Source organism: Rousettus aegyptiacus, unplaced genomic scaffold (assembly GCF_014176215.1).
Source record: "Rousettus aegyptiacus isolate mRouAeg1 unplaced genomic scaffold, mRouAeg1.p scaffold_m13_p_13, whole genome shotgun sequence".
NCBI lineage: Eukaryota > Metazoa > Chordata > Mammalia > Chiroptera > Pteropodidae > Rousettus > Rousettus aegyptiacus.
Genome location: NW_023416288.1, coordinates 18,675,709 through 18,701,144, shown reverse-complemented (window position 1 = coordinate 18,701,144; position 25,436 = coordinate 18,675,709). Strand labels below are relative to the sequence as shown.

General features: G+C 35.0%; 1 protein-coding gene across 5 annotated transcripts in view; it reads left to right on the top strand.

Annotated features, from left to right (window-relative positions):
• The window catches only part of SGCE (sarcoglycan epsilon), a 62,664-nt gene that overhangs the window by 14,320 nt on the left and 22,908 nt on the right, over window positions 1–25,436 (top strand). For 4 of the 5 annotated variants that reach the window (XM_016160866.2, XM_016160867.2, XM_036230361.1 and 1 more), the window contains exons 2-5: window positions 11,310–11,432; window positions 13,037–13,194; window positions 16,996–17,068; window positions 21,966–22,164. In XM_016160866.2, the coding sequence (XP_016016352.1) occupies window positions 11,310–11,432; window positions 13,037–13,194; window positions 16,996–17,068; window positions 21,966–22,164 (553 nt within the window). Of the gene's footprint in view, window positions 1–11,309; window positions 11,433–13,036; window positions 13,195–16,995; window positions 17,069–21,965; window positions 22,165–24,979; window positions 25,088–25,436 lie in introns of all 5 variants that reach the window. The other variant, XM_036230359.1, reaches the window with a different exon arrangement.

The following is a 25,436-nucleotide window of genomic DNA, read 5'->3' as shown; positions in this document are numbered from 1 at the left end:
GCATTCTTTCTTGCTATATTTCATGCAGCTCTAGGAGCTAGGACAAAACTATGGGGTATACCTTGGGGGATCCCTGGACTGAGCTGAACCCAGATGGAATGTACCTGAGATGGCTAGAGGAAGGGAGATTGAAATGGAGATCCAATGTTGTAGTCAGGAAAATGGTGCCCAAATATCAAGTCTGAAAGGTAAGAATGAGAAAGTGGAAGAGTAAGCTGTAAGATTGCTAGTTTATATCATGGAAAATCGAATAAATACATGTGTCCAGAACATGAATGTATATCTTCTCCAGATCACTTTGTACACCGGTGCCCAATGTGTGCTACCTGGGAGTATGATCTCTTCAAGGAATTACAGTGCGGCTTTGGCATCAACAATCATTCTATTTCCATTTTCTTCTTAGATAGTTTCACTTGGATATCCAGCTGGTACCCCATATTTAACATATTCCAAATTAAATTTATCGTGTTTATCCTAAAACCAACTCCTTTTTTTGGGAGGGGGTTTCCTAATGTATCACTGTTCTGTCCTTCTGGATCAGACATTCAAAGCCATCTTTGATTCTCCTTTTAGTCCACATCCAGCAATTGGAAAAGTATTGTCAGTATTATCTCCATGATGTCTTCTGGTGGCCCCACTGTTACTTCCTTTTGCTTCAACTGCTAAGTAATGGGCTGGATGCTACTCTACAATCCAGGAATAGCGCCGTATTTAGTATCTTCTAACCCCAGTTCTATTCATTGCTGCCAGTGTAATGTTTCCAAAACTCAACTGTGAATTTAAAAGACATTTTGAACTTATTACTTCATTTCTAGCCAGAGATAATTGCTTCCCCCCTCAGTGCTTTTGTAGCACTTATGCTTTCTATCATGGTATATTTATATGTAATTGTTATATACATATTATATATTATGTATATATTTCTGTACGTGAATTATTAATCCCTATAGATTGTAAGCTCCGTGAGGGGCAGGAACTGTGCAGTATTTACCTGATATCCTCATATATTCCTTGTATTGACATGCAACAGATATTTATTGAATGGAATTAAGCAGCTAGCTGGGCTGGAAGGAATCCGATCCCAGTTAGTTGTAGGTGATCTATGTTAGTCATTTTAATTGAACATTAATTTCATTTTTTGTGCATTTGTTTTATTCTGAAAAGCTTTTTTATTAAGCTGTGCTGATGGCATAAATGGAACAGTTAACTGGAAGACCAAACAGGCCAACAGTTTTATTATCAGCAGAAAAATGGCTGCTGGGAAGAAGGATGGTGAGTTTAGGTTGTAAATCTAAATCCCTTTTGGGGAGTCAATTAACTCTGCTTCCAGTATTCCTTTTGCTTTTTTAGTCATGTGTGGATATTTTTTTTTTGATAAATCAATCTGAAAACATTAAATTTTTGTTTTCCTAATCTTCTAAAACTTCTGATTCTCTATGTTCTTAATCCATTGTTTTCCAAGTGTTTTTCCTTTGCTATAGTTATGCCTTTTTTTAAAACTAAAAATAATTCTTACATTCTTAACCTATTGTTGCCCCTTATCCAGTCATTGGTTTGCCATTTATAAAAAATTGTCCTAGTGTGGTTATTATAACAGTTTATGTATAACATTGAAAAACATTAAGAAGTACATTTAACAGAAATCACTTTAAAACAGTATTTATATAACCTTAGAAAAATTGTCATAAAATATTTCGGCTAATTATAGATAATTTTTTGAATGATTTTTGTTGCAAAACCATATTGATATGTTTTGCTATTAAATAATTAGATGACCTGACTCTTGAATAATCGATTGTTCCTTCTAATTTTTTTTTCATATCTATAAATGTGTTCATTAGCAATATGCCAGGACCATTCAAATAATGCATTTCCTCAAGGAGAAAAAGACTTACTTAATAACCGAAAGATTAGTTGTTTTCAAAATATCAGTGATGACCATGAGCTTTCACTCAATATTGTATTTCTCGATTATTTGCCTTTACCATCCCTCTGATACCTCCGTCCCCACCATTATACCACACGTACGCATACACACAATTTTGACTATATGTGGTCATGAACATTAGTAGGATGGTAGCCTGGTCTCCATAACTTTGAGGCGACTGAAATGTTTGTAAAAATAACAATTTTAAAATATTTTTAAAAGAGTAGTAATCGTGTGAGCTAAAATGGCCTTTCTGCCAGATAAATCCTCCTGGGTACCTTGTAGAGTGATTCCTGGCTTTCCTCATTTTCTTTATAGATCCCCGAAGTGAGGGTCTCTAACTTTTTTCTAGCCAGTATCAAATTGTTCTTCAGCTGAAATCTTCTACCCCCAGATATGTCTCACAGTAAGGCAAAGGCTCCCAGCATCTCTTCTACCCTGCTTCTTTGAAACAAAGTCACAAGCACCTTTGCATTTTTAAGGAGTTTTCATTGCCAATATCTATAAGAAAACACAGAGTTTTATGTTAGTAACTTCCCACAAAAAGATTACAAAATTTCGTTTTAAGTAGTACTGAATGCATTTGTTCCAGGACCTACCCCATCGTCCCATCGCCCTTTCCCTACACCCTCCTTAGATCTTCTCATGGGATTCTCCCTGGTTTCTTTAACGGAATCACCCCTGACTGCCTTACTGTAGCTGGTTCCTTCCTTAATCAAGCTGGTGAGAGCCTTAAGCTTCTTTGGCACTTTCACTCTTCGTGTTCCCTAATCTTTCTAGTCATGGTCATCAAGTGGCCCTCAATGTTGCCATCTGCAGTGCACTTCTACTCTGTCATCTCCCAAAGACTTGGGACCTGCCCCGATTCTGGTGCCTCACATGAGATCCCCTAAGACTCTTCCCCGGACTTGATACCATATTGCCTTAACTTACAGTTATCCTTCCCCTTTTCTTCGATTTCTTCTCTTTAACTTTGATTCCTAGACTTCTTGTTCTCTCCGACCATGTTCCTCTGTTTTCTATTTGATTTGCCAAAAAACATTATTCTCAAACCAGCTGTTAAACCCCATCAAGTAAGTCATCTATTGTGGTGCTGTTCTTAGAGAAATTCACTTTTCCAAGACCTTTACATAGAGCACTTTCTAGAGTCTCCAAAAGATACATGTCTCTTCCTGTTTCAAAGTTCATGCTCCCATTAGACCTCAAACTTATTTTTCCTTTGGAACCTGAGTGATAACTGTAGTTCTCCAAATAGAAATGATCAATGCATGTTGAACTACTGAAATAACCAGTTTAGGTTATCACACTCTCTTATTTCCTCATTTTCTCTTTTACTCATCCTCTTGCTTTTTCTCCCTTTCTAGCTACCTCGTCCAATTTAAATTCTATTATTATAGTTCTGTATTACCAAAATATCTTATACAGAGAGTAATAAGTTTTATCAACTGTGTGAAGAAAATTGTTTCTAATAGCTTTTATAGTATAGTAGGGCATTTTAAATGTTATTTCAGATCTATCAAATGTTCTGTGAGATATTCTTAACCATGAATCCCAGTCATCTCTTTTTGACAATTTCTAGAGAGCACAAATATTATAAGAGCATTTACATAGTAAAAGTTTACCAAGTGCATTTTTTTGTGTGACTTTCTTTTTAAAAATGTTCCAATTCCTAATTTTAGCAGTGAGATGGTGCCTCTTCTATAAACAGGATTTCAAGGAATTTAAATGTCTCAGACCAACACTTTGAGCATCATTCTACCTTGACACATTAAATGGTTATAAAAATCATAAAGGGCGCTCTAAATATGAACTCCTTTTTCTTTTTCCTGGAGTGGGGGTAGATGAACTTAAAATTTACTCCTGGAATAATTTAAATAAAAAGGGCTAAGCTTTCATGTTATTCTTGTATATACTTCGCTTAGATAAACCTCTTCAGATTCTCCTTTCTTACTTAGGACACTTGTGTTCTAAAATGGGTTAGCCTTAAGTTTACCGATGAACTTTCATTTTTTTCCCCTAGAATCAAAGAGAAAATCAAAATGATTCTGTCTTGATTTCTTAATTATTTTCAACTTAAATATTAATCTTTAATTGGACATTCATGAGAATGAAGTAATGTGTACTCTGAATAATTTGGTAGAATTCTCTATTGCCATTTTAAAGAAGGCTCCTCCTTAGCTTGCTGATGGTCAAGGGACTGCACAGCTTGAAGCCAGAAATTTTTCTCAATGACTTCCTCTGTTGTTGGCCAGGAGCAGGGCTTAAAGTGTGTATTCTTCTTTGCTTGTGAAATGTGGCAGTCAGGAGGGAGGACCCACCCTCTTCTAGGACTTCTAGGGCCAAAATGTCTCCTTCAGGTTTTTTCTTTCTTGAAACCAAAGAAATTTCAGGTTGGTTTGTTTCTTGGAATTGTGATTATCAACTCACTTCTTTTTATTGTGCAGTGTAATTATGATAATTTCATGAAATTATAGAATGAACTTGGTTTATCTGGTCAAATTCTGGTTTGTTGTGAAACAAGAGAGAGAATTAAAGTTAAGGTGTTATGCTAGATAATGAACTTACTGTTGTAGGTTGTAATATTATTATGTACAGTCACCAAATGTATTACCTTAGGTTCTCAAATCAACAACATACACGATTACCCAAGTTCAAGTCTTGGCTTGTCCTCTTACTAGTCCTATAGGGTTGAATTTGTCACTTAGTCTTCCTGGGTTCAATTTCGTTATCTGTAAAATGAAGGACTGAACTCTCCAGGAGAGCAAATGCATGCCAACTCCAATTGGTAGTATGTGCCAGGAATTCTGGGTTGAGTAGAATGCTGAGGCCATATCCCAGTAGGAAGTAATGCTATGATCTGTCTCTTAGCATGACCAGACAGGATGACATCTAAAGCCCTTTTCAACTGCAGCATTCTGTGAGACTAAGTTTATTGATCACCAATTAATAATGGTGTGCAACCACTTTCCAACTGACATTTAAGAAAAAAACAAAACAAACCCACGTTATCATTACATGGAAAATCAAGATATTTAACTTCAGTTCAGAAAAATGGTTTCAGTAAGTGCCTTCGGGGGCGGTAAGGAGAGGGGGCGCTGCGAGTGGGAGGGGAATCTCAGGAAGAAACCCTGCTTTTTATAGAAAGAGACCCAACTAATGATTTCTCTTCTGCCTCTTAAAAAGTGGCCACATCTCTTAGAAGAATGAAGTTTAAAGAGACAGTTTAACGCCTTCCCTGCGATGAATTGTATAGTCCAGTCATGGGCTATCTTTGTCTAAAATAAAAACAGTAGCCGACACCTGCCATGTGAATGGCCTGTATCACTTTGATGTTGAGTAAACTGAAAGGTGAAGGGCAGACTGCTGAGAAAAGCTTTTGATTCAAAGCCAAAATTTATAAGGCTGGATTGCTAAAACACAAGGTAAATCTTAAGGGAAAAATAAACAAAACAGGTTGTGTACACATGGCTGGATATTGATGTCTCTCAAAATATTTTTCTGTAGCAATTATTTAATTTAATTTAATTTCCATTTCACTATATAAATAACACATTAAAAATAAATTAGGAAAGATATCATAAAGTATCAGCCTCCGAAAACCCTGAAATGAGTTCTCTTGATACAGAGATAGCAAACGGGATTCATCTCTTTTAAACAATTCCAGTGAATTGGTAGCAGCTTCTTGGAGTGCTGTGTCCACAGGGGCTCTGAGCCTCACAAAAAGCTTTTAGCCGTTAAAACTATAAAATATAAGACAGGCCTTATTTTTCCCGTCAGTACTTACAATTTTTAATTATCAGGGGTGATCATAAAGTTAAATAAGTTTATCAGTTATATTTTTGGTGTAACTTTCTTTTAGACTAACATTCCAATTCTTAACTTTAGCAGGGGGATGGTGTCTCTTCTGTAAATAGAATTTTGAAGAATTGGATGTCTAGTTGTTTAGGCAAAAGTTTCTTTTACAAGCCATACCAAATTAATAGCTATTAATTATTATCTTGATATCTTAGCTGTATTTAAAAATCTTCATCATTCTTATCCAATTTTTTTTCCAGATTACTTACTATTAAGGCAATACTATCAATAGTTGGAAAATATGCACTATATTATTTAAGTAATTTTCACTCATAAAAAGCACCCATGTCATGCTTCCCAGTCAATAGCTTACATCTTAAAACTCTCTGAACATGAAAGGCAAATTAACAGACTTGAAATGCATTTAGAAACAGACCTTAATTTCTTATTAATTAATTCCTTATTCATTATAGTGGGTTACAATATTCGTAGGCTGATTTAGCTATTGCTAAAGGTAATAGATCACTTAATCAATAGATCTCTTTGTTTAAATTATGCAGTATATTTCCCACACATCAAATGTATAAGAAATTATTTTATACAATTTAATCCATTTTGTTTTGACAGTTCCTGTTTATGTAATATAAATTGAATTAAGACTTTCTATGGTACACTTGTTTATTTCTGAATGCATTTAATACATGGAGTTTACACTGCCACTCCCCAAAATAATGCCTATATCCTGACTGTAGTAAGATTAACTATTCAGAAGTATACTGCCTCAACCAAGAACCAGGCAATGTGCAACGAAAGGGTCTTTGGATAGCCGAAAGAGATGCTGCAAAAGCAGGCTCCTGTTTTCCACATCTAACAGAGTGTGCGTCAAGACAGTACAGATTTGTTCCTACTTGAACACGCAATCCCACCTCATTTCTAAACTCTCAGCAGATTAATAGCGACAAATTAGAAGGGCTAGAAAAGCTGATATGGGAAACATATGGATGGCGATGAGAAATGACAGCTGACAACCTGTCCTCAGATGAGAACACAGAAAATCTATAAAACACACAGCCTTAAAAAGCATTAGCAGACGGGGACCTGCTAGCACGTGTGCGATCAGTAAATGACAAGGCTTGCAAACAGTCCGTAAAGGCGTCACTGTATAATAGAGCAGAGTGTAATATTGATGTACCAAATGAGGATCTTCTCCTGTCATGAAAAAGCATCGACTGCTGAGTATTTTTGAAAACTCGGCTCTCTGAAATGTTTCCTTCTTGGGGTTCCTGGTAAACTGAGGTTTTACTGTAATCTCTTAAACCATAAAAATCAAAAAATGAAATAAATGGGCACTTTATAAAAGTCATTAATTTGTTGATAAAGCATCTTTGAGAGATGTACACGTAATAGATACCTGATAAAGGTCACATGGACATGAATATGGACGTTACTTTATGACTTTCTTCTCAAAGATTTCAGAGGAGAGAGAGCTTTAAGATTGAAATTTAACGAGGTCTTGCCAGGTCTTAGACTCAGTACCTAGTGTATCCTTATAGCCATGTACTTGTTCTTGGTGATTTACAGAAAGGACTGATAAGTGTTTGTTCTCTGGATTTTTTTTGTAGAAAAGGGACTTTGTACATGCCTAGATGCCATTAAAAATAATCATTGTGATAATTGTGAAGTTATGTGCTATAGATTTATTAGCAATGCACTACTATAATTTTTTCAAAATTTAATGTTTATACATCTAGATTTGCTTTTGTTTGTAAGTCATTGTAGATAAGCACATCATCATATTTTTATTATGATGTTGCTCCCCTAGGGAGAACACGTTAAATGGGCTGTTACTGCTACTGCCGTCACCGTCCATTATTTGGTTCTTTGCTCTCTGCCGTACATTGTCGACATGATCTCTAGTTTCTATACCTTATGATGAACATGTAGAGAACAGTTTTGTGGAACGATTTCGCCAGCATGGTAACAAGGAACATTGAAGCTACATTTAAGGTAGATGAAATAATTGCCCTGGGCACTTCCCTGTATACCCTTTTGTTCTTCTCAATTCACTTATGTAATTTTTCTTAAAAAAAAAAAAAAATCTTTTATGACTACCTGTCTTTAGTTTTTAATCCTTGCAAATCTAATTACCCTTACTGTTTAAAGACCATGTTTTTGACCCTCTGTGAATTGGACTTTTGGTTTAATTGTTTTTCCCATTAATGGTGATGGATTTGCACGGATTTAGCCACACAGTGGTTTCCGGTTTCATTTGTATCCAGTGGCATGTTTGCAGAGGTAATGGATTTGCAGCCGGAGACGATTGCAAAACCATGTGATACAGAGAGGCCAGACCCTGTGACCTCCGCTTGATTAGCATGGTACTATACACGTGTATATTTCTGAGATTATTATATTATAGTACTGCAGATTCTTAGAGTATTTAAATTTGCTATTAAAGACTTGCTTTTAATAAAAACAATATGCTTCAAGCTCACTGTTTGAGTAGCTCCTAGACAGAGGAGTGCAACACGTGTTAACTGTTAGTAACAGCCTCTGTGGGTGTTGCTGCAGACCCTATCAGCCTTATTTATACAGCTTGTATTTAGAACAAGAGCCTATAACTTCGAATTTTGTGTCACCCATTGTTTTCAAAAGGAAGTAAAGTGTAACTACTGCCCAAATAGCCTCCATTTAAGAGCTGTTTGTTTTGCAAGTTAAACGAGAAAGGTAAAGGTAAAGACTACTTCTCTAAAATGCTGTGTGGGCGCCCATAATTTAAACTGATGCTACAGAAAGGAAGTATTATTTTCACAAAACATAGTCACTTAGTCATTTTCCATTTCTGGGTGATGAATGTGTCATACATCTATATCATGTTTTTTCTCAAAGTAAATGACATACTATATATTTAAAGTGAAGCAGGCTTTTCTGTGAGTTGCCAAGGTAACTGACCAGCAAGTATGCAGTTCAGCAGATTGCAGAAAGGCAATAGAGTACCGATGAATAAAGAAATGTACATGTCATCTTAAAGCCCAGGAGGGCCATGGTAGATTGTGGTTTGGCTCTATAGATCGCAGAAATTTTTTTTTTTATGAAAGCAGAAACTGAGATAGATGTTTTGTACTGGTCCTTGAGGCAATAGGAAGTGGCAGGTACCCTTTTATGGTTCCACTTCAGGCCCTGCCAAGGGCTATATAGAAAATAGAATTATTTCAATATTATTTAATACCAACAACCTTTCTTTTTTGCTTTATAAACTAGCTTTTAACACCTTATGGAAGCCCAAACTAAGGGAGACGGTTAGTAGTTTATAATGTAAACAGAGAATGGTAACCTATAAACTGCTACACACATAGGAGAATTAATCAAAGTTATAAAACTGAAATTTAAATTGGATATTACGTATTTAGTCCACAAACATGAGACCTGTGTTGACCTCCGCAGTGCTTTGTATTAGAATGTAGTCATCCATTCACTAGGCATTGATAAAATTATTCAAATATGCCACATACCTTTTAGGTGCTGAGAAAATAATGAAGGAAAATAAAATTCAGTGCTTGACTTCGAGATGTTTTTAATCTCTAGAAAGAATAAATCAGATATGCTCCAAAGAGATTCCTTTAGATTATTTAAAATATCCCTGTGCTTTGGATATAGGATTGTGATCTAGAATGTTAACTCCTTTACATATAGAGAGAAATAAATGCCCAGCAGGAGTTTACAACTCTCCATTATTTGATTCTTCTTCCCAGTTTTTCTTCCCCTTCCTTAAATATACCTCAAGATCTAGCATCACTGGTTTAATCCCCTTCCTTGAAAGGGCTCCATGGTATTCCACGATTGTGTCATGCACATGTGTTCGCTGCTGAAATGCCCAAATTCCCTATCTCTGAGTCTCAGAATTTTGCTAGTACTTTAAGAGCCATTTTGAATTCTACTTCTTATATAAATCTTCTCCAGATCTCTCCAGCCTTCTTTGGTCCTCATCACCTATCTTTCAAGGTATTGCCACAGCACTTTATACCTCAGGGATCATACCTAGTTAGGTGAGCATTGCTCTCTCAAATCAGATGGTGAACTCACAGAAGACAGGGCCTGGGTCTCCCTCATCTCCACACTCTCCACAGCACCTTGTATTCAGAGGATGTCATGGAATCCAACTGGTAAAAAATCTCCAGTTCTCATCCTCATGATTTTTCTGAGTCATACACACGTTTTTTGGAATGGAACCACTTCCACCGGTGAGTTAATTATTCTTGGGTAGAAGTTGTGTACTCTAAATGCCATGGGAAGGCTACTTATAAATACTCATACAAAATGACTCAGAAAGAGACAAGTCTCCCTACATACCTAGTTTAAACCTAGCTTGCAGCTTCTTTTCTTCCATTAATAGCCTTTGAAGTTGTGTTTTTAGTAGTAATGTTATGGATACGTGAAGCTACAAGCCAAATATTTTAGTTTAGTTTTCCATTTTTGGCAGCCATCCACAGAACTGCAGGGACAAGTTTTCACAGATAAAGAAACATTTTATGGAAGTTTTTATTTTTATGCTTAAAAATTTACTGTCAGCGATCTTGCTATTCAAAGCTTTTAGTTAGTCGTGAGCCTAGAGTAAGCAGTCTTGGGGTTCTTAAGGTTAATTACAAATCCGTCACTGACTAAGAGAAGGAACTGGCCTGATAGAGTTTATCTGTGTAAAAATTGCAGCTACTAGCCAGTCAGGAAGATAGAAAACCAAAAGAGATTGTAGAGGTGACAAGGGTAATGGCAGTAATGGGTTGGTAGGGATAATGATATCAGAGGAAAAAACAATAGGTGGAAACTAATCAAACCAATTCAACCATTTTAATGTACTCACATCATATATCTTAAGTAACTAGTAAATCATGAAATCTGCCCCGTTTCATTTAAAGCAATTATTGGTATCGAATTTTATTATGTAATTGTTATTATTTAGAATGTAGCATAATAGAATAGATTATATTGTGTGAATTATTAAAAGTCAAGATCAGATAAAATGGAATAAATTATTTCTTGGAGAGTGATGAGAAATAATACTCATAGAAAAAGTATCCAGTGCATTTTTATAAGTATATATGAAAGTTGCCTGACATATAGTGATGGTGTTATATATTCTTATATGCTTTGTCTAGCAAACAGTTAACACAGTGTAGATGCTGACTGTTTAAAAATTACTCTTTAAACTTTGCTCTGAAAATGGGAAAAAAGCTAGCAAGTATGTAGGTGTTCATTTCTCATGATGTATTCATCATAATAATTTCAATCAAAAGAAATTACCAAAAAAGATAACATGGATGTCTTCATTATTTAATAACAATTTAAGTATTAAATGTGCCTAATTTTGTTTATGTAGTATTTGAAAAATCTCTAAACTCACCAAGCTGAAAGATTTGTTTCGTGTTGTGTCCTAAAATCACTTCCCTTTAAAACAAACTTCTTAACAAGATTTTGCATGCTGCTTCAGTTTTCCCAGGAATCCCTAGCGAAACTCTTCTTTACAGAGTAAGCGAATTATCAAGAGCATGTTTCATTATTTGTCTATCTCTTATCTTTCCTTTGCTTTCAGTGTACACTATTTTCTCGAAGGTGCACTCCGATCGGGATGTATACCCATCTGCTGGTGTCCTCTTTGTTCATGTTTTGGAAAGAGAGTCTTTTAAGGGAGAATTTCCACCTTACCCAAAACTTGGTATGTTCTTGGTGGGGGAAGAAAAAGTGGTTAATTTACTAATTTTTTTTTCAATATGCATATTTTAGATGATATATAAAATATTATTAACATTATTTGAAATGGTCTGGATGCTTGATAAATTTGTCATAGGCTATTTCCCACTTTAAGACTAGAAATTTAATTACAGAAGGAAATTATTCATTTTTGAATTTTAAAGAATATTTTTGGTTTCTCAGTGCTTCTGACAAATGATCTACCTACATTTGCGTAGAAATAAATATAACTGTACAATTATGATTTTTCATATTAAGACAGTCTTACATAGTACATTGATTTTCGGAAAACTATACATATATTGTATAAGAGAATGAAATATGGTATTAAGAAAGAATTCTTGAAAAATCTTTTATAGTATGAGATAATTTTATACAACTTCATAATAATACAATGAAGATTAATTTTTCCTTCAAGGTAATACCAATATCAAAGTCTTATTTAATTCACTTTGGTTTACATTATGTTATGTCAAGTTGTCACAAATGCCACCAAATTAATGAAGATATAGAAAGACTAGCAAGAGAAAATAAATTATAACTCTTAAGTAAAAGATAAAAATGAATTCTCTGAGAATTATAGCATTAGAATTAATATAAATATGATTTTGTAGATAATGATGAGTAGCATACTCAAAATATAGTTCTCCATGTTCTCACCAGCATTCAAGAAAAAAAAGTAGTCTTTTCATCAATTATTTTTAAAAATGTTTCTTAAACATTGCATTCTGTGTTTGCAAAACAGTATAGCTAAACCTTTTGAGCAGCAGCTCCAGTATTTGAGAAGAAAACATGTAGTTAAGAGCATAGGTTCTGGAATCAGCCAAGATTAAATTCTAGTTTTACCACTTAATATAACCATAGAAAAGTTACTTAACGTGGAAAATTAGCTATTCCAGCAATAAAATTAGGGCAATAATAGTACTACTTTTATAGGAATGTTTGAAAATCCAATGAAATAGTTCTTGTAGAAGCCAAACACAACAGGGCCAGGCGCATGCTAATAAATGATGCTGTTATTACTTATCATTAATAAATTGTTATTACTATTCTTTTGGATTTGTAGCATCTTTTACAACTCATCCTCCATTGCTTTAAAATTACATTGTTTTTGTTTTAATGATAGTTTTATAATTTTGAGATATCCCTTAAGATTATTTTGATAGTGTCCAGAGTTTTGTGACAGGAAGGCTTCTCAAGAGAATGAACACATCAACATATTAGGGGATTTTTCTATCTCATTGGTAGAAGTTTCCCACTCCTAAGTGACCCATCCCCACCCCCATTAAAAAAAGAAGAAAGGAAGGAAAGAAAAAAGAAAATCTCCCTCAAAGTTGTATGAATCTGCTTTCTTTGTTGCATTAAATTTCTAGACAAACTAAACAACCAAAAAGATTTTTTTCTTTACATGAGGGCCAAATCCGAGTTCCCAGATGGTTTTGTTTTTTGGGTATGTATTTAGTTTGCTACAAATGTGAGAAAAAAATTTTAGACAAATATTTTGATTGAAACTACCAAAGCAACATGTGTGAAAATAACTGACATATCTTAATTCTGTTTCTTATCTAGGCGAGATTAGTAATGATCCCATAACATTTAATACAAATTTAATGGGTTACCCAGACCGACCTGGATGGCTTCGATACATCCAAAGGACACCATATAGTGATGGCGTCCTGTATGGGTCTCCAACAGCTGAAAACGTGGGGAAACCAACGGTCATCGAGGTAATTTACTCAGAATGAACAAAATTATCTTTTTGTGTTTTTTGCAATTCGAGTTTCAGATGTCGAAATAAAAATTACATGGCAATAGTTTTTAGTATTTTATACATGGAGACACACACATTTGGAAATGTATCATTTTTTTCTGTTCATCTGCACGGTTTTTATTTTCATCTTTTAGATAAAGAAGGGCAGTCTAAATTAGTGAAAAAAATAAAAGACATTTAAAAGAAATGGATTACTATAATACAAATGCTATTTTAGAAAATAAATACAAACTTATTCGCTCTATATTTTAATTTCAATTTTTACGTTCATTGAAATACAGTCATTAAGCAGACATTTTATGAGCCCTTCCATGTGCTAAGAACTATGATAGGTGCTGGTGAAAGGAAGACGAGTAAATGATGAGTCCTGCCATGTCTTGGAGTTGAGGGACTGAAGCAATGGAACGGAAGCCCATACTTAGCCAACACTGACGTAACTCTCATAATAAGGTGCCGTTTGCAACGCCGACGTAACTCTTACAATAAGAAGGTGCTGTTTGAAGCAGTGGCATTTGAGAGTAATTGAGAATTCAATTCATAAAATGGAAGGCTGTTTTAGGCAGAAGAAACAGCACATCAAAATCTCGAAGGCATTAAAAAAATCATATAAATCTACATAAAGAATAATGATACACGTCTGAAGAGATGGTGTCACAGATTATTGGGGAAAAAGATGTCTATTTATTGAATGGTACTGAGACGATTGATTAGCCATATGGCAAACGTAAAATTAGATTCTCACCGCACAGGAAATATAAAACTCAAGTCTAGATTGAGGATTTAAATGTGAAAAGCAAAATTTTAAGCTATTATATGAAAATGTAGAAGAATATCTAAGTTTGGAGGTAGGGAAGGATTTATTAATACCTGAATATTTTTATTTAAGAGAAAAGATTGATAAATTTTTATCATATTAAACTCGTGAACTCCTGTTCAAAAGATGCCAAGCACAAACTGAAAGAAGATATTTTAAATATGTATCTGACTGATGGTGAATATCTAAAATATATAAAAGAACTCCTCCTACAATTCAATAAGAAAAAGACATGAATAGACATTTCACTAAAAAGGAGACATAAATGCTAATTAAGTAAAGAAGCTTACTCTCATCAGTAATGAGAACGATTCAAATTAAGACCATAATGAGAATTTTACCCTCAGTAAAATTCATTGTGGTTGGATGTGGGAATTGGCATAGCCACTTTGGAAAACAGCACTGACTAGCTCACATAGCTGAGAATTACTGTACCCTCTACCCCAGCAGTCCCAATTCTTGGTACATACCCAAAAGTTGCAAATGTCCACTCAGAGGCAGGTACAGTCATGCTCATTGAGCAATGTTTGTGTAGCAAAACACTGGAAACTCACAAAGCAAAGATAACCCAAAAGTCCATCAGGAAGAGAATAGATGCAAAGTCCACCAGCAAGAGGATAGGTAAATAAGTCTTGGCTGTAGTCACACAGTGATTGTTTACAGCGACAATAAACTTAAGCTTGCCCAACCTCAATGCTTTTAACATAATGTTGAATAATAGTAAAAATCAGTCCCAAAAGTTTACCATTTTTATAAAGCTCAAAAACAAGCAAATTAAACAATGTATTTTAAGCATACATGCATCGATAACAAAACTATATTTAAAATGAATGGGATGATAAATACAAAATTAAAAATAGCCATTTGCGGTTGGAGAAAGGCTAGGGGCTAGAGAAATAATGTGTTGTGCAAGGATTTGCGGGGGTTCATTATGTTCTTATAACTAAGATATGATGTTATGACTATATATCAAATATACTAAAACTATGAGGAAAATTTAGCACATCTTTCATCTAACACAAGTAGTAAATAACTCATTTCTACATCCATATTTAGTAACATTTACAGTATTTTTAAATATTCTATTAATAACAGTCAAAAGAGTTCTGCATATCTTAAACTAATATTTAATTATATATAAGTCCACCAAATAATTTATTACATAGATGTTTATGAAGCATCTAACATAGATCAGCCACCCTTCTAGAAATAGGGCATCAAAAAAGCATGCACACAAGCACATGCATACCTCTCTGGCGTGAAGATCTTTATATCATTTTGATAAGTAAAATTTGATTGAGGTTATTATAGTATTTAAATATCTCATTAGAACTGATAGGACTACATTCTGTTATAGCTCTTAAAATTAAATACTAAATATAAAATCAGATAATGAAATTCTTCCTCTTGATTTATGTAATGTTCTTCACTTTCTTCAGTAGCCTGTTTTTGGGAAAAAAGAACTTCTTAGAATTTATGAAATTTGCAATAATGAAATTTGTGATTATTATGGAAAGGCTAGCCATAAAAATATTGCCACTTGTTTGAAAATGTCATAATATTTCTTTCTGAGCTTTATCTTTGAGATATTATAGCAAATAGAGGATCGATAGTTATTTTTTTTTCCCCATTAAGAATGTGATTAAGTTTTTTGCAGGGTAAACTTTTAAAATCATGAAGATTCCCAAATGAAATCTGTTTTTGCATTTTTTCATTTGCTTCTCTGTGAACAATAGTTCCTAGTTTATTTTTAAAGACTAGTCTTAATTTCATCATTTAATGTGAACCTAATTAATCATGTATCTCAGCAAATAACAGCAAGGAAGTCATTAAATCCAACAGGAATTTGACAAATTGTGGAGAGTTCTTTTAACTTGGTAGAATGACATACTTTTCATAACATGTACTTTTAAATATTTTTAAAGGTTCAGAATTATTCCAAAATTTTGATTTTTACTGTTTTTGCAAATAATATTTCTGATGAATGTGACTTACTTCATTTAAAGCTCATATATGATCCTATAAAAATCTCCAGTGTTCGTTTTTAACTGAGCAAGGTATTTCTTTTCAGTTTGAGTCAGGTTTGTCCCACCCTTTTGTCTCAGTGTCAACTACAGCCACAATCACTGCCAGAAGGCTAATGCTGGGATGCTAAGACTTTACACAATCATTTGTTTTATTTAAGGTACTGCAGACCTGTCTGAATGATTTGATATGTTATAAAGTTAATTATTCTTTCATTTTCGAAGTATTATCCTGTTGTTGGCCTTTGCTTTGTTTGTCGTTTGCAGTGGCTGTTTCTGAGTTGACTTTGATGTAAGTTCATTGGCTCTGCAAATGTTTACTAATATTTGACTCTCCAAAGGATTGATCTGTGTTTTTGAGCATGTGCCATAAGCTTTGTAGACCATGATCCTTACTGCTTTAATCCCATAAGCGAGATATGGTTTCCAAAGGGTAATTCATGACATTTTTTGACTGGTTGTTGTGCAATTTAGTACTGACTGCAAACAACAGAGATGTGCTTGCTTTAAAGTGTACTTTCCAGTGTAATCCTTAAGCTTCATTTAAAAATACAAAAATATATTGATTTTTTTTTTTGAAGTTGTAGAACGGTACTGGTAAGTAATTCATAATGGTTAATCCATTTACTAATGGTGCATCTGCAGTGCGATTAGCATTTAACGGGGGTCTTTGGTGAAAGAGTCTTTCTGATTTTAACTTTTTGTTTCAGCATGTTAAATAGACCTGACTAATTATTTATTTTCCTGTAATATTGCTAAAAGCTCTGAGTTCTTATTGCCCAGAGAAGGAATATTTTGTAAACATATAAACAAACAATGAAAATGGAAAGAACGACAATTTGTTTTTATTTTGTCCTTAACGAATTTCATTTTCCAAATAACATTTCACTTCTTTAATATCATTTTCTTTTTCTAATAGATAACTGCCTACAATAGGCGTACCTTTGAGACTGCAAGGCATAATTTAATAATTAATATAATGTCAGCAGAAGGTAAGTATGAGAAAACATGTCGCTCATTTCCTTATTTACAAGAAGTATTGTTATGTTTTATATCTATGTGAAATATAGTTAAGGATTCAAAAGTACCAGAATCCTAATATAACTAATGAAATAGTAAAATATAGAAAAGAAAACTAAGCAGTATTTAATTTGTTATAAAATGTCATGATGTTTTATGGTGCTGAGAAGCTCAAGATCAGGAACCAAACAGGCCACTTATTTCTCTAGGCCTTGGTTTCATCATCTGTAAAATAGGACCAAAAATAGCATTTCTCTCATAAGTCTAAGATACGCATTCCATGAGTCAGGCTTGAAATATGCTTAACACAGGGCTGAGAACAGAGTGCACGATCAGTAATTATTAGGTAGTTTCATTATTTTACTTTAAAACTTATTATAGGAAGTAGTCCAATTGTGTGTGAAGATAAAGAGTTACTGATAGGAAGAAATAAACAGTAATTTGGGTCACAGTCTCCTTTCTAAGTAGCTGGAGTCCATCAGTGATTGAGAGTTACATATACTCAAATTCTAAGTGATTCCCAAGAATTTGGAAGGTTAAGGACACAGGAAATATTCCAGGAATTGCACTCTCACATATTCCTACCCTATTTTGTCATTTGAGAAAAATACATACCACTGCAAACTTTGTTCTTAAAATGTATAAGTCATGAGATACTCCTCTGTATACTAGATATCATTTATGAGGATAACAAGAGAAGAATGGACATAAGTGCCCACCCCCCCCCCCAACCCAGAAACAGTAAAACAATTGTGAGTACTGGATAGAATTCTTCTATTGACTACTATAATTAAAAACAAATGTGTAAACAAAACATTTTATCAGAACCTACTAATAAAGTAGGTTAAAGTCTTCAGTAAAGGCTGAGTTAAAAATTGCCTTTACACTATACAAAAGAAAGCATTTTCTATAGACTTGGTAATGCAGTACATAATTTGGGAGATTGCTTAAAGATTTTAAACCCCTTTATATTTGAATTTTTCCCCGGGTATTTTAGCAATATCAATTGCATGCAATAAATGTGTTAGTTTAAAATTTAAAAGACTGTAATATATGAAAAGCAAGTCCAAGTGCCAGTTCTATGGGCCTAGACAGAAGATTTATACTCCTTGTCTATTTCTCTACTCCCTAAGGGTAGGTATTCATGTTTGGATCAGGGAAACCTTTGTTCTTGACTCCAATTGTACTTGGATGCTTGCATCCAATCTAAGTGGTGCCTGTAGAATTGGAATACCCTTAATGAGCAGAATAACTGCACGGTTCCCTTTCTCCTAGGTAATTCACCAGTATTGTTAGCTATATAGTTACACTGCAGTGGGCTTGTACCACTAACCTTATCATTATGTTCTCATAGGGACTCAAACACTTTGCCAGGACAGAAGTCCTTACAAACTGAAAGGTAGCCTAGTCTATCTTCTGAAGTCTGGCCTCAGTCCTATGGCTACAGAGTCCACAGGCATCCTAGTAGGTGATACTGATGAGTGGGGACCCATGCTCAAGCAGATGCTAATGGAAGATTGCTAGACAACTGTAGGATTGAAAGTGGGTTTAGGGTCTGTTTATCTAAATCAGGGGGGTTTGTGAAGATGATGAAGGAGGAAGAGTAGATGGGTTTTGGAAGTCTCCACTTTTACTTCAGGCAGAACTGCTCCACTACCTTTTACAGAGCGTTCAGTGGCCCAACACTATGAAAACCAGTGAACCAAATGACATTGTTTCTCCATTCTGGTATAGATGGAATCTGTGTGGGCTCTAGGATGTACATCTCTGTGCACAACCTACACACATGCCCTTTCTCCCAGATAAGGTCAGGAAAAGAAATAATAAGAGTTGAGTATCAGGATAATCACTCAGTCTGTCTCTTTGCCCAGCTGTCTCCTGCATTGAGAGGCCTAATAGCCCTGTAGACTCACGCAGCCTAGAGCTCAAGGAGAGTACACAGAGTGATTCTCTAAATTGGGTTTAGTGCCTCAGAGACCTGCCACCAATCTGTTGGCCTACTGTTCTCTTGGCCTCTGTGATGTTCAAATATAGCAGGCATGGGATTTCCCCAAAGTTAGAAAGCGCCAGTGAATCATCTCTGTGAGTCCTGGCAGGCACGCTTGGCCTGGTAGACAGCAGGCAGCTGCATGGCCCAGAGCTCTGAGGGGTGTGGCAGCCTGTCTCGTGAAGGAGCCACCTAACTGCGTCACATGGATTAGGAAAAGCCAAATAACAGTGCGCCCAAAACGTAGCATTGATAATGAAACCAGTTTTGCATGCTTCTTTGGAAAAGTGGCTATAAAAACACCAGATGAAATTAATAGAGGATAGATTTCCAGCATACTCAGAAACTGTATTTGGCATTGTTTTAAAATATTATTTATTGCCAAGGACCTGTTCTTTGTGACATATTTCTGTATGACTATTTCTTGGTGTAGGGGAAAATGTAATATGATTAAGTTAGTGTTTGGCTGTGTATCTATAAAACTGGAAACTTATCTACATAAAAGTGATTAAATATTTCATATTTTAGAAGGTCGTAGATGGCCTGTATATCAGACAAATCTAACCAAACCATAAGCAGAGCAAATGATGGTGTAGGAGATGAGGAAAGAACCTTTAGGGCCTTGAAAAACTCAGTCTTTAGGAAGAGACACGACACTCTAGAAAACTCTCTAAAACTTATGTAAAGGCAGACTATCTTCCCTGACATCACCTCTGGCAGCAAATACCCTTACTAATAAAGAAGCATTATAAGAAATGAAGTAATTAAGATTTTAGTTAGTTATTGTGTAGTTTTTGTTTTATTTTAGTATTAAGCAGTAGCAGAATACTGTATAGATATACAAGGTTTTCGTTTGTTTTAGAATACAAGTTTTAATGAAATAAATCAGAGGGTATGCATACTATAATTACTAGTGGGGACTTTAAATTTGTGCATATCCCAGAAACATTGTTTTTTCCTTCAAAGGGGAGAATTCAGATAATCAACCTGTTCATTTTACTATACTAATTGTTAAAGTTTAATATTTTGTAAGGTCTTATTTTATGCTAGGAGCTCTGCTGGGCACTTTATATATAGTCTCCTTTAGCTTAGATAAAAATCACATAAGTTCAAATAATGGTAAATTCCTAGACTTCACTGAAGATCAGCTTCCACTGTGAAAATACGGAGAACGATAAGAATGTGCTCACTCTGGTTGTATTAAATGCGATAATTCACTTCAGTCCCTTAGTTTGTCCTGCCTCGTAGTATTTTTTTTAAAAGCAAACTTTATTATTACAGAAATAATATTAAACAAAAAGAAAGCTATTCTTTATCTTAGAACAGTTAGAATATGGGAAACGATTTGTAATTGAAGAACAACATTTGAGAAACTGAAATAAATTGTATTTAGAATTTCTTACATTGAGAGTCTGAATTGGACGATAGTTTGGCTTAAAATATTAATTTTGAAATCTTTGAAGGGAAGTAGTGATGAGACATTGAGGAGGAAAAAAGCTAATTAAATCTCTAACAATATGAGATAGAAAATTTTATGAGAAATTTCAAATATAATTTCTCTTATAATATTTCATAGACATTTATAGAGTGATCAAATAGTGAAATTATTATGATTTTATAATTCTTATTAAAAATGACTTATTTAAGTAAAAAGTAATATTTTAGCATGCTACGAAAAGATCAGCCATGCATCACATAAAAAATTTTCGGATCACATAAACTATGTGGTCCCATAAGATTATAATAGAGCTGACAAATTTCTATAGTCGCCGTAACATCACAATGCAATGGTGTGATATTTTAAATAAATTGAGTGTAGCCTAAGTGTACAGTGTTATGAAGTCTATAGTAGTATACAGTAGTGTCCTAGGCCTTCACATTCACTCACCACTCACTCACTGACTCACCCAGAGCAACTTCCAGTCTTGGGAGCTCCATTCATGGTAACAGCCCTATACAGGGGTACCATTTTTTATCTTTTATACTGTATTTTTACTGTACTTTTCCTATGTTTAGATACACAAATATACTGTTATAGTTGCCTACAGTATTCACTACAGTAACATACTGTACAGGTGTATAGCCTGAGAGAAATAGGCTACATCATATAGCCTAGGTATGTAGTAGACTCTCCCATTCAGGTTTGCGTGAGTAGGCGCTATGATGTTCGCATAATGACTAAATTGCGTGATGATGCATTTCTCAGAGCATATCCCTGTCATTAAGGAACACATGACTGTACTGCAAAATTAAACTATGATATTTCAAATCACATGTCAGCAATCCATGAGCAAATGCAGATATTTTGTAATATCTTCTCTATTTGAAAAGGATGTTGTTTTGTGCCTCAACTTCCTCCTCTGTTCAAATGGGAGTAGCACTACCCAGGGTTGTAATGATTAAATGAGATGATGTATTTGAAAAAAAATCTGTCAGTTTTAAAACTCTCCAAATACAAAATATTATTCTTACCCATGTAGAGTTCTGGGAGTATGCCTTACGCCTGGGAGAGATGGAGAGGAGGCCAGCAGGTCCCTGGCAAGTTGGAGCCTGATTTGACTTTTTTTTTTTTTTTTTTTTGGCCATATCCTATCATTGTAAATTGCCCTGCTGTATTCTTGGGTTTGATTGGTTTGTACATAAAATTCTGTGTCAAATATGTTATGTTTTTCAGGGGATATATATATATATATATATATATCCTATGTTATACAGAAAGCCTTTATTATAGTCAGTATTAACATAGTTTCCCAAAGCCAGGATTATGGCAATAGTCAACAAATCTAGAATTGTTTTTTTGTTCCCCTTTGGAACGACTGTTTCATTAAAGATATGCATCTCTCTCTCTCTCTTTTTTTTTTTTTTTTTTTTACCAAAATTAGACTTCCCATTACCATATCAAGCAGAATTCTTCATTAAAAATATGAATGTAGAAGAAATGTTGGCCAGTGAGGTACTTGGAGACTTCCTTGGGGCAGTGAAAAATGTGTGGCAGCCAGAGCGTCTGAATGCCATCAACATCACGTCAGCCCTGGACAGGGGCGGCAGGGTTCCGCTGCCCATTAATGACATGAAGGAGGGGTAAGCAGACCTTTATCTCTCATTGCCTTAACCATGGATTTTTAAATACGGTGATCTTATTAAACTTATTATAGATAGAAGATGGCCAATTGCATTTTTCTTTTTAATAAGAAATGGGTATTGTAAAGATACGAAAATACTAGCAATTTTCTGTATTGACAAAGAGGTTACGTTAATGGTTCTTTATATCAGATGTTCCAAGTCCTGTGAAATCTAATTGTAGATCAGGATCAGCAATCATAAATTACAGCACTGCCTTTTGTACCTTCCATAGAGAAGCTGATTATTTAGGGCCTGGAATTTCAAAGGAAATTGATGCCCCAGTTATCAGCTGCAGAAGGACATGAAGACTGCTGTAACTTTATTCTAGGAAACTATTTCTTTGCCTTTAACATTCTTTCCACCATGTGTTGATGACTGATGGCTAGAGTGGATTTGAAACCTATTCCGAAGGTCTGGCCTTGTCACTCACAAACTTGGTGACATTGGGCAAAATGCTGCACTCCTCTGTACCTTAATTTACTCTTTTGGTTCAATGGGGATTTTACTCTCCCTCAGGTCATTATAAATGATTAAATGAGACAATGCATTTGAAAGAGATTTGTCTGTTCTCAAGCCTTACGAAGTATGACTTATTCTCTTGTTGAGATTAAGAAACACTCCTTATGCCTGGGTAAATTGAAAGGGTTGAATGTCAGCGTCAAACCAAGCTTTGATCTTTAATTTCTAACCTGTTGAGACAGATCTGCCCCTCCCCTTTTTTTTAAACCCAATCCTACAAACATATGAGATATGAAATGAGTCACATTTTGTGAAGCATATCCTTTCCCAACTCCTTTATCCATATTCCTGATAACATTTTTATACAGGTAATAATCTGGAATTAAGTATAGTACCTGGATTAATAAGAATTAAACTTGAGGAAATAAAGGAAAAGGCATAGACACAGAAAAGAAAAGAAAGGGGGCTACGGGATAAGCAGTGAGCTGTAAAGTCCAGCTTACAAATTTTAGAATTAAATTGTACCTTGTATTTTACAGTAATGGATTCTGAGGTCAGTCAAGCACACACGGAAATGCTTTGAGTAAAATAGTTGCTTTCTCTCTTGTCTATCTGTCGGTTGGCTTTCTGTATGAAAATGTAATTTTAGAGCTTAAAGTTTTACTTCAGAGTTACAACATGGTTCTCTAAGTATTAAGGAAGAACCTTGGAAAGACACGAACAGGGGTCTCTCTCCTGAAAACATTCTCCAAATATGGAATCTTTTCAACACTTTGTTCAAGTAACGTGTTCCATGGTAATAGTTAAAACAATGAGCAAAGATGTTGGAGGAAGCAACGTGAAAACCAAGCATCAGTGGTTTTCAATCATGGTGCTTTCTTCTGGGCTCACTCCTTCTCTCATCAATAGTGCAGGCCTCACCCATAGAGGCACTTTCAGAAACAACTAAACTAAATTGAACTGAATAACTCTCTAAGGCAAACTCTGACCTAAAACATGCATCCCAGTCGTGTCCTGCTTGAGCTTTATTAAAATATAAACAGGTCCCTGGCCTCTGATTCCTCCAAGAGAGTCTGAATCTTTGAGTCTGGGGCCTGAGCATGTGACTCTAAATTAAGAACAGAATTTTTGTCCTTCAAGTACTTGTTAGAGAATTCAGTCATTAGCCGACTGACCCCAACACCTGCTAGAGGGTGGCATGTGCCATCAGATATTTAAGTTAGTCCCATGGCATTTATTTGGACCCTGTTGTCTCAGATCCCTTCCCAACTTGAAATGCTTTCCATGAGTTTTAATTTAATGTTAAGCCATAACCTTTACAAAGTATTCATATGATAAGTCTTTCAAAATAGCATTTCTATAAATTGTACCCGGTGCCAACTCTTATTACTCCAATATCTCAATATAAGCTCTGATGAAACAAGATCCTCCTTGAATATAATTCCAGAAGAAAAAAAATTGTCCCTGGGAATGATTTTGCACATTTTCTTTAGTTATTACACAGTGTCATGGTAGCAAAAATAATTTTTTTACCCTTTTGCTTTACATTTAGAAAGAAATCCAATGTTTAATTCATCTTTTGTGCCTTCCTTTCTTTTTAATGGTGTGTGTCATAATTCTTAATTCACTTAATGAACTTTTTGCCCTAAATATTTTTTGAAAATAACATGGGCTACAAATGCTTTTTAAAAATGAAATATTGAAAAGGTCAACAGGTAGGGAGGGACAGAAATACCAAAAACATTGCGTTGGGGTTTTTTTTCCTAAAATTTTATTTAAAAATATACTCTTATACTTTAGAAGTTTTAATTAAGCACCCGACAACAATGTTTCTGCTTTATACTTGGTATAAGTGTCAGTCTCTGATTAAAAAAAAAATTTTTCCATGAAATTATTTCCTACTTCTCGTGACAGCCATAATCTACTAACTGAAGATTTTTCCGTATTTGCTATGTGTAATCAAAAAACAGGAGGTGCGTAAGAAAAGCTCTCACAGTAGACCCTCAGTGTAAACCTACTGCCCTTCCACAGCCCAAAGTGCCATTAAATGTCGATCATCAAGAACCCACTCAGCAGCATCCCAGCCCTCATCCTTCTAGATGTGTATTTTTTTTTTTATATCTGTAGAAATCACTGACAGCTTTCAAACTTCTCTTAAATCTAACAGAAAACAATTATAAAGATTTATTTCAAAGTGAGTAAGCTCCTGCAAAGGAAGCTGAGCCTCCTGGAAAGACTCCCTCTCCCTTGCCAGACTCGTAACCTAGGGCAACTGTTCTGAGTGTGGTCTTGGTGCTGCTTTTACCCCTGACAGGGAGCCAGAGGCTAAGGACTCGTGGATGCATTTAGCCTCGGATAAAGCTGGTGGAAACTGGAGCAGGTTCATGTTTCATTGTAGACGTGGCATAGCTGCCAACCCAGGGTGAGTGATGTGGTGTAAATGGTGGCTATGAAGGGAATGATGGGGTGTGAGGATTAAAGAATATACTCACTTTTCATAAGAGATTGTCAAACCTTCCAGTATTTCCTCTGGTTACCAAAGCATGTGGATCTAGCCTCAGTCAGCAACAGAGAATCCTAGTTTACTCTTTAGACAACCTCACAAAGTACTCCCTCGAATTAAGTGTCTGTCTGCTTTTTGCCTTACAAAGGCCTCAGTGAGAAGTTGCACTTGAGGAAGAGAATATAAGTCAATGGCTGCCAAATACTGCTCTGATACAAGGTCATGATCCTGGGTCCAGTGTGTTGTGTTCTGCTGAATTTGTCCCCAT